At 39.9% G+C, this 9,602-nt stretch overlaps 1 protein-coding gene across 1 annotated transcript in view; it reads right to left on the reverse strand.

Moving 5' to 3' along the window:
- atp1a3a (ATPase Na+/K+ transporting subunit alpha 3a) overlaps positions 1–1,399 on the reverse strand; it is a gene marked incomplete at its 5' end in the record, with an annotated part of 26,780 nt that extends 25,381 nt beyond the window's left edge. Inside the window, 1 exon segment of the mRNA XM_014011281.1 lies at positions 1,099–1,399. Within this exon segment, the coding sequence (XP_013866735.1) occupies positions 1,099–1,104 (6 nt within the window).
- Between the last annotated feature and the right edge of the window lie 8,203 nt (positions 1,400–9,602).

Below are 9,602 nucleotides of genomic sequence, written 5' to 3' on the forward strand. Positions count from 1 at the left end.
ACCCTGCGGAGGAAACCCATTTCGGCCGCTTGTATCCGGGACCTCGTTCTTTCGGTCATGACCCAAAGCTCATGACCATAGATGAGGGTAGGAACGTAGCTCGATCTGTAAATCGAGAGGTGAGTGACATCATAAAGTCTAAATCTAGATGCCGTACACCAAGTCCTGATCTGTCTGGTTTTATTAGATTTTAAAGGTAAAACAATCTGATGGAAGTCTATGGTTATTTTTAGGAGACACTAAGGAACAATTTAGATACTTGACTCTAAAACTTCACCAAACTCAGCCTGAATAAAGACAGAAGCAGACACACCTTCATTACGTAATGTGTGAATGCAACAAATGGTCAAAACTGAAAGTCTTCCCGGCTGCAGCCACCACCCCTCTGCTCATCCCACGGACGTAATTGTGATTTATTTTCAGGGTGATGGGAGGTGATGGGAGGTGATGGGAGGTGATGGGAGGTGAAGCTGGGAATGGAGGAGCAGGAGTTTGAGGCATGAAATTCCGCAGACCTGTCTGCGCTTTTAACCATCAGCAGGTTGCATTTTCCGGCGCGTAATTGCGCATTTTCCTTAATTAAAATGTCGGATTCTGTGATCTGCGGTGCTTATTCGTGCTAAAAAAAAAACACATTAATAAAGAATATGTGTTAATTTTGATCTGCTTCAGCAGGTGATTGAGGCATTAAGGTGCTGTCACTTTGCAGGAAAGATGCTGGAGACTGGATGGTCTGCCTCAAATCTGCCGCAAAAATATAATAAAATAATCCGAAAAAGACCACAATCTGCCCCTCCTTTTACCTGTTAATCCCTGTGTTTATCTCCACACATAGATCTGGTTTTATGAATGGCCGTGGTGGCTTTCTCTGGTGAAAATAGCGCAACATTTTTTTTAATCTTTGCGGAATAACATCACAGTTAGCATAAAACAACATCCAAACCGTGTCAATGTCATTCTAACATCACCATACCTCCATCCACATTAACCCTTTCCTCAGCAGACACGCCAACTCGCCTCTAAAAGCGACACTAAACCAGACTTTAGCCGTAGCCCGACATTAAAACCATTAAATTTAAAATACTCGGTCAGTCTTACCCCCATTTTGGCGCTGTCAGTCGGGTCTCCTCAGAAGATGCTTTCACTTTAATTCAACCAGAACCGCTGGGATTTAAGGCCAGATGAGGGAGGAGAAAAAAGCAGAAATACGTCGTCTCAAAAAATAAGAAAATGTCCGCTTTCCAGTGTGTAGCTAATGATGAAAATTCAAATAACTAGCTTAAAWACTGCACTAAATTTCATTTTTATCAACCAAGAACGGACTCGACAAGGCTGCGTTTTTGTAAAACACGAACACAAAGCTTTTCCCCGTTCATATGATAACTAAAATAAATTTATGTTTTTTTTTTTCCGGTTTAAAATGTTGAAATTATCCGCAGCCGTCGGTGACGGTCCGTCTCCCCGCGAGGCGAAGTGATGCCGGCGGAAAGTAGTGCCCGCTCCMCGGCCGGGATGTCGTCTCCCTCCGCGGCTGAGCAGCGGTCTGCCGCAGCACTCGGCAGGTTGGTCCTTATCACTCCGCGGATGAAACGCCACATAGATCCTGAAAGAGAATTGTGCCGCGTTCAAATAAGCAAAAATAAAGCTCAGTTTTATTGTTTAGTTTGGATTAAAACAGCATATAATGCTAATTCTCAGGTCATAGCACAGAATTAAAAATGAAAATATGAACACAAGTTATTTTTGTTATTTTAATGAGAAGATAATGACCAGAGAAAGTGCAGAATGTGGTCTGGATTGACATTTCAGAGGAATATAAACACTATAAACCCAAGTTAACATAATATAAAGTTGTCATCCTCTGTGCAACACATATGTAAGATGTAATACTGCAGCTGTTTGCTTTTATTCACATTAAACAATATTAATACACCCTGCAAGTAAAGTGTTCAGAACAACAGGACCTATAAATCTGGGTTTTCTTAATTGTCAATTAAAATGGTTTTGGGGAAGTTATTTGGAGATCATGACTCCTCAGTATGATGCAACATGATGAGCCTGTTCCCTGATTTTTTTATTTTTATTTGTATTTTTAGGTTTTTGTTGTTGTTGGCTGCAGCAGCTGTTTGGAGCTCATATCCCTGCAGGACTAAAGTGGCAGAAGTGAGCAGGAGCAGCAAAGCGTTTAAAATAAACTGTTTTCAGAAGAAAATCAGCACATATTACAGCCATGAAGAACAAACACATGAAAACAATGTGAGGTTTCCAGTCTATCAGAGCTTCCAGCACTATTTCTGTTGCACCACCTGCTGTGGAAGATTAGACGAGTCGAAGCTGCGAGTCCTGCAGCTGTCTTCAACACACAAACACGTCCGCACCGAGATGATTCAACACACCAGGAATACATTAATGAAGAAAAACACGTGTTCATCTCAGCCACTAATTAATACGGGCGTGTTTCTGTCTGTGAATGTCTGCAGGCATTTCTGGGTCCAGACAGAATCAATATTCTCTTTTCTCATAACTCAAGAGTGGCCTGGTTTCTGCTCCGCTCCCTCATCCATCAAGCATGGAGCTTTCCAGAGCTTTAAAATTAGGATGAATATCTTCTCAGAGAAGCTGGTAATGATTTTATTTAACATAGCTTTATTTCAGTTTAAGACTTGAAAAAGAAAATGAATTTTACTAACAAATGTGGCACTATTTAAAGTGCCTGTGACATCGATTTTTTGTAATAAATGTGAATGAGTTTTTGGAAAGAGAACAGTGATAACATTTTGCAAAACAAATTTCACGCTGTTGAGATGAACGGTTGTTGAGATATTTGCGTGTGAAGAAACAGGAAGTGATGTCAAAGGGGAATGTCTGAATGTAAACAGAGCAAAATCTGATGCTTCTTTAGATTATTTTGAGTCACTGTCAGAGTTGAAGAAGAGTTAAATAAGATTGTTTCWATAAACAAAGACCAGAGAGTTTCTTTTCTTAAACAGAAAAAAGAGTTCCCTTTGATGTCACTTCCTGTTTCACTTTGATGAGCTAAACCAGTGGTTCCCAAACTTTTCAGCTTTTGACCCACAAAATAACAGTAGCAGAGACCTGAGCCCCCAACTGTTTTTGGACGACAAACATTTGTATCAGGTCAACAAAACATGGGCATAGTAAGAAAATTTTTATACTACATTTATCCATTTAAAATATACTAACCTCACTCATTTGTAACAACTAAGGCAAAAATGTAATTAATTCAGAAAATCTTTTCAGGACCCCACCTTGATGTTTCGGGACCCCACTTTGGGTCCCGACCCCAACTTTGGGAAACACTGAGCTAAACTCAAGAGAAAACATGCCAGTTTTGAGACAAAATGGGTAAAATTGTGTGTATTATGCTAATTTTCTTAAGTATAAATGTTTTCTTTGACTTTTTGTATTTGAAGGATAAACATGTCACAGACCCTTTAAAGCTTAAAAGCTGATTCTCTTATCGAGCTGCTGATGCTTCTTCTAATTTTATTCTGGATTATATTTATTTAGTTCTTTATAATAACACAAAATCAGTTCTGTGTTGAAATTGTCTGAGGATTACTTCTGTTATGATTCTTTTTAACCTCTCTGCTTTGTGCTGACCTCCTGTGGTTACAGAGAACCTCTAATATAAAAGTACATCTTTTCATTAAACACAAAGAAAGTTTATTTTAGGGGCTGGAGAGAGAGAGATGCATTTACCGGGGAGAAAAAAAAGAAACATTTCAGAAACCCCTCAGCCATGGCAACAACCTCCAGGTGACGTCTCCTCGATCATCWGGATGCTTCGAAACAAAATCAAGGAAAACTAGAAATAAAAGAAAGTTCGGTCTCCACAACAAGATGCACAAAGTTTAATTATGACTATTTCCTGTTCTTTTATTCCAGGTTTGGAGTCTTATTTTGCTTCATGTATCTATAACACTGATTGACGTTTTGAGAAAATGCTGAGTCACAAAAAAAATTTTAAATTAATTCAGTCAATCCAAGCAGCCAAACAAACATGTTTATGTTAAAAAGTAAGAATTTCTTTTGCATCTTTGTGCAGAATAAATGCATTTATGTTAAAAATAATAAACTCACTTAAATGATTATTTAAAACGAAGCATCATAAAGCTCAGCATCACAGCGTTGAACTGTTTTTATATTTGTGTTTGTGGAATAAAATCACCTGCAGCAGGGAGGATGTYGTGCGTGTTCTAATGAACCTYATCTCTGCATCACTGGACACACACRCTCAGACACACACATGCTCCCTAACACAACAGGTGTGTTAATGATTGCACATGCAGTTCAAGATGAACAGGTACCAGCAGCAGTCAGGTGTAACACAGACCCTCAGCTGCGTCGGTCATAAAAGCTAAAAAAAAAAACATAAAATGTAAATCATGTCCAGTCTCAGGTTGATGTTTGTAGTTTTCTTATTTAGTAGTATTTAGTAGCTTAGTGTGTGTGTGTGTGTGTGTGTGTGTGAGACACTGAAAGCACTGAAAAGGTTCAAACTGCTTTTTCACCGAGATGAAAAATAAAAACGGAGAGTTCCAGGAATTAGCCAGAGCCATCATCTGTTCATTCCCTCACAAACCCAACGATCCAAAGAAACAGCTCATGCACCAAACTGGTTTATCTTACTTCAGCAAAATGTCTCATTGTGGGTTTTAACGAAGCTTTAAGGAAATCCAAGATGGCCGATAAAGCTATCTGTCTTTAGCAAACACAAACATGAATAAAACTCTAACAGTTTAACAGATATTGAGCTAAAACTTGGTGTGTTGGTAGCTGAGTGTGTTTTCTTTCACATTATTTAGAGAAAAATGTAAACTCTTTTTAAAAAACTAGTTTTCTCTCATGTAAACATTAAAAGGCCTGGGTTAGCTTTCACTGAAATATTTCTACTTGGCAATAATTTTTTATCAGTACTTGAATGAGACAAAATGCTGATTTAAAGCTAAATGTTTTAAATCAGAGCTCAGTTGATTTATCAATTGATGCATTATCATTAAAAGAACAAATTCATTTATTTCAGGAGAGATGGAGGAGATTTCCTCCAGCTTTAAAGATCTCTGTCTCTTTAAGGCTCTTCTCCTCTTTGACAGCCAATCAGAAGCCAGCGAGCGCGGCTGGCCCGTCCTTGGGTTYGACCTTGATGGAGGATGAGAGTGGAGGAGAATGCTGATGGAGGAGAAGACGCTTTAGTTCCTCTTTGGGTTTTATTCTCACAGAACCTGAGAACCTCTCCCCTCCATCCTCACAGCTCTGCAGAGAGTTGCATAATTCCCAGAGTGGAGGAGGGAGGGAGGGAGGAGAGGATGGAGGGAGGGATGAAGGATGACTCACGATGCAACTCCACTCCACTCTCAGCTGAAGCATTAACGGCACATCACCACCAGAGACGACACTCTGACAACCCGAGTGCTTTTAATTCTTTACGTCATCGCAGAAAAATTCACTTTGACCAAAATAAACACGTAAAGAAATGWGGTAAAAGATGTGGTTTAAGAGCAGAAAAATGTTGCATCAAAGATTCTCTGCATGACGTGCAGTTATTACAAGTTGTTTGTTGTTTGGATTTTCTGATCAAAAAGGAAGAGATGTGGAAAATTATACAGTTTTTATACTCGAGTAAAAATACCTTTACTGTAAGAAAAATAAACAACAAGCTGAAATAATAGAGGWTCAGGGTGAAAAGATTTCAGATTCTTTTACTTACGTTTAAAGTTTTWAATGGTCTGACACCAGTTATTTATGGGCCCTGAAGCACTTTGGTCAACACTGCTGTTTTTGAATGTGCTCAAGTGAGAATGATGATGATGATGATGATGATGATGATGATGATGATGATGATGATGATGATGATGGAAAAAAGTCAGAATTCTGAGATTAAAGTCAGAATATTTTTCTCCCCCAGTGGCCCTAATCCTGTTTTGTAAATTACTGAACTGACCTAAAGTAAAATAAGAGATGCATTATTTTCTTTTTTTWATCTCGGTTTTAGAAATTTAAAATCTTCAAGATAAAAAACAAAAAACAAACAAAACAAAAAACTTACCTGTCTGCTCACTCTCCACCTTCGTTTCCATCACACCTGTTTCTCTCCTCCACAGGTAACTGACCTGTCTCTCACCTGTAAAGCAAAAACCAAACATTAAATATAAACTTTAACTCTCAATCACTCCGTTTCCTGACCTGATCACGTTTCCTTTCGCCTCACCTTTAAGTTTTCTCTTCCATGTCGACAAACAGATTTTATTTCTGTAACTATAATCTTAGCCTCATTGATCTGAGCTTCAGTTTGGTTTCTGCTCCTCAGATCCGTCAGGTTGCTCAGAGTAATAAAACCGTCCTGGACATCCATCTCTTCTCTTATCTCCCATAATGTTGATGTTTCATTCAGSCTGCAAACAAATGCCACCGCAGCCTCCCCGGGAACCGCAGGCAAGACGACCTTGTAGAGGAAATCACCGGTCATTCATCACGCGGCGGCGGCGGCAGCTGATTTGATAAGACCTTCAGATAAAATCGCTTGATTCACTCCTGCGGGCTTTAATGTGCCTGAAGAAATCTGTGGACAATGAAACAGTTATGGCCACTTAGTGTTGGGTTTTTTATGTGCAGGGAGTCCTTTCTGCTTCTGCTGCAGGTTGTTTTGCACCGTGTGRGAAAAAAATCCTTTAAAACAGTAGAAAAACTGTCAGAAAGTACAGAACCTTCAGCTTTGCATCGATTCATGCAGCCATGTTTAACCTGTTGCAAAGTTTAGGAGCTTGTGAAAACAGGAGACATTCAGGAGCACAAACTCGTGGCCTGCCACAGCATTTTATGTGCTTCAAAGCTGCTTTAAAGCTGCTTTAAAGCCAGCACTGACCATAAACTACATTAAACTACATCTCCCAGAATGCACCTGGATGTTTYAGCAGCAAAATGTTGGTTTCAAAAGTGTAGAATCTTCATTTTGCTCCATATTTTTGTTGCCCGCTCCTTTTGTTGTTACCAGTTGTGCTGGGAAGTGGGAATTCCCCCACTTACATGTCGTAAATTTAAACAGGAACACCCCCTCAAGTGGGAATTCCCTGTCGGAAAGTGGGAGAGTTCCGAATTGAAGACAGCTGCTCACCACAACTCAAAGCACAACTCGTATATTTTTTAAAAGTATTTCTGTTTCATTTAGTTCACAGTAAGTCATCATTCATGTCGTACTTTAGGGCAGAGGTTCTCAAACTGGGGTCCCTGGACCCCCAGGGGTCTGCGAGAGGTATCTTGCGGGGGTCCTCAAAAATTTTTATTAAAATGTTAATTTGTTTTTTATTTTTAAAAAAGTGTAGTGTCTAAAAGTGGGGGCCTCTTTTCAGGAATGCACAGATGTGCCATGTCTCTCTTAGACCYCAGCTTCAGAACTCGGCACGTTACCATATTAGGAAAGGAATGCTTAAGGTATACCATCACAAAATTTATGGTGCATCTGTTGGACTGCACTGTGAAACCTATAAAAAGGCTTGTACGCCCCTACTCTTGGCCTTCGTCTTCATCTTTTTACCTGGTGATTCATTTGGCTTAGAAGGCCACGATTTGGTTTTTGGCTGTAAATCTCCTGGACTGCAAAATAAAGATTTTTGCTGTTCAACCAGCCTGTTTCAGAGTTTCTCTCTTCAGGAGCAGCAGCAGTTTGCAGAAACCGAGAAGACCCGGTTTTTACACCTCAAAAGCATGGACAACAATGAACAATAAAACAAACATAATAAAGTTAATAAAAATATATATTYCCATGGCATTTAGGGGTTGAAATGACAATAAATGATCTTTTAAAACAGCATGAGGGGGTCCCTGTAATGTTTTTTGTCCTTGTAAGGGGTCCCCAGACCTAAATGGCTTGAGAACCCCTGCTTTAGGGATGTGTTAAAAATGCTGTTCCTCTGCAGGAAATACCAGGTAGAGCTTAGTTRGTGTTTGTTAGCGGTTAGCGAGGTCTGGGTTTTTCCTGTTGCGTCAAAGAAAAATGGATCTGTTTGTTTTAATCTAAAGCCACGTACTGAGAATTATAATTTTGTGTTTTGATTTAAAGAAACAAACATTACAGATTTGAGTTGATTTTTAGTGAGGGTTTATGTTTGGCACCATATGAGTCCCTCCTGGTCTTTAAATCAACCTGTCTCTGTAATATTGTCTTCTTTCACCCCATTGTTCCATCAGTCAGCCTGTCTTTTGTCTCCACACGTCTTCTCCTCCCCCCCCCACTGCCATCATGTCACGCTGTCATCTCGTCCATCCATTACACAGACAGCTGTGATTCTCTGATGGGCTCTCCATTTTAGGCCCRGTTTCTGCCGCGGCACCGTCTAAAATGGATCCTCTCGGCAGGACTCCTGGGAAGCCGGCGCTGCAGAGTGATTTAAGTTTGGGCGGAGGTGGCGCTGACAGCAGCGTTAATGGGAAAACTCTGTGATTTACTGTTGGGAGGTTTTGTGTTTTTGGAGACTTTGAGGAGAGAAGCTCCGATCATGTTGTTTTCTCTCAGCGGTGCTCGGCACTTATATAAAGTGAGTTATTTGTATGGATTAGATGTTATCTGCTGTCCTCACACTCCCACAGCCTTTCTGCATTATTATCATCATCCTCTCCTGCTGCTGCATTTATGAATGAATCCACAGAAACTGAGCGAGCAAATAAAAAAAGAGACGGAGGAAAAGAACGGGGATACGGTGAGTTTAATTTTAGAAACGACGCGTAATTCCCCCTCTTTTTTCTTCTTCCACGGCTTCTAAAAATAAACTCTGCTCTCGCTCCATCCCTGCTCCGTGGATGAGAGGATGAGAGGGTGGGGGGCGTCGCTTAGCAACCGTATCCTGACCGAGCGGGTCACGTGAGCGGGAGATGCTTTACTCTAAATGTAGCAGCATGCTTCTGCACACATCCCCCAAATGTGCTTTTAAACACGGGGAAACACACGATGCCTGTTTAAATACTGACTTATTTTAGTTTAATTTAATTTAATTTAATTTAATTTTAAATGGATGATAAACTCCTCAGTGATTTGGTCAGATCCAGGAACAGGTCTTAAATGGATCCATGATTAGTTGTAACATTAGACTTTATTTAATAAACATTTTAATTGTCAAATAAAGACTGTAAAAATACTGTAGGATGTTCAGTTTTTATCATTTTAAACTAAAAGTTTAAAAAATATTACACGGACAGGGCCCTTTTATTTACATGCAAAGCATTCTGGGTAAATGATGACGTGGATAGGTCCTCAGTGCGAGCGAGCTATATCCACCCTGAAGGTTAATCTTGGACAATATCTGACAATCGACTCTTTTAAATGAAACCAGAGAGCATTAAAAAATATAATACGATACCTCCTGTCAAAATTTGATGGATGACCCCAAAGGTCAAGGTGTGACCTTTGGGGTCGAGAGAAGGTAGAAATGACTCAGCCTTTAACTGAAAATAAGGATGGGGACAACAGAGCTGCTTCATGGAATTAGAACCTCAGCTTAGCCTGTTATCCTTTGCGCTAGCACTGATGCTATATTGCCTTAAATGTATTAGCTCAGTGCTAGTGCGACAAACAAGCTAAACTGAGG

Source organism: Austrofundulus limnaeus, unplaced genomic scaffold (genome assembly GCF_001266775.1).
Source record: "Austrofundulus limnaeus strain Quisiro unplaced genomic scaffold, Austrofundulus_limnaeus-1.0 Scaffold79, whole genome shotgun sequence".
Classification (NCBI taxonomy): Eukaryota; Metazoa; Chordata; class Actinopteri; order Cyprinodontiformes; family Rivulidae; genus Austrofundulus; species Austrofundulus limnaeus.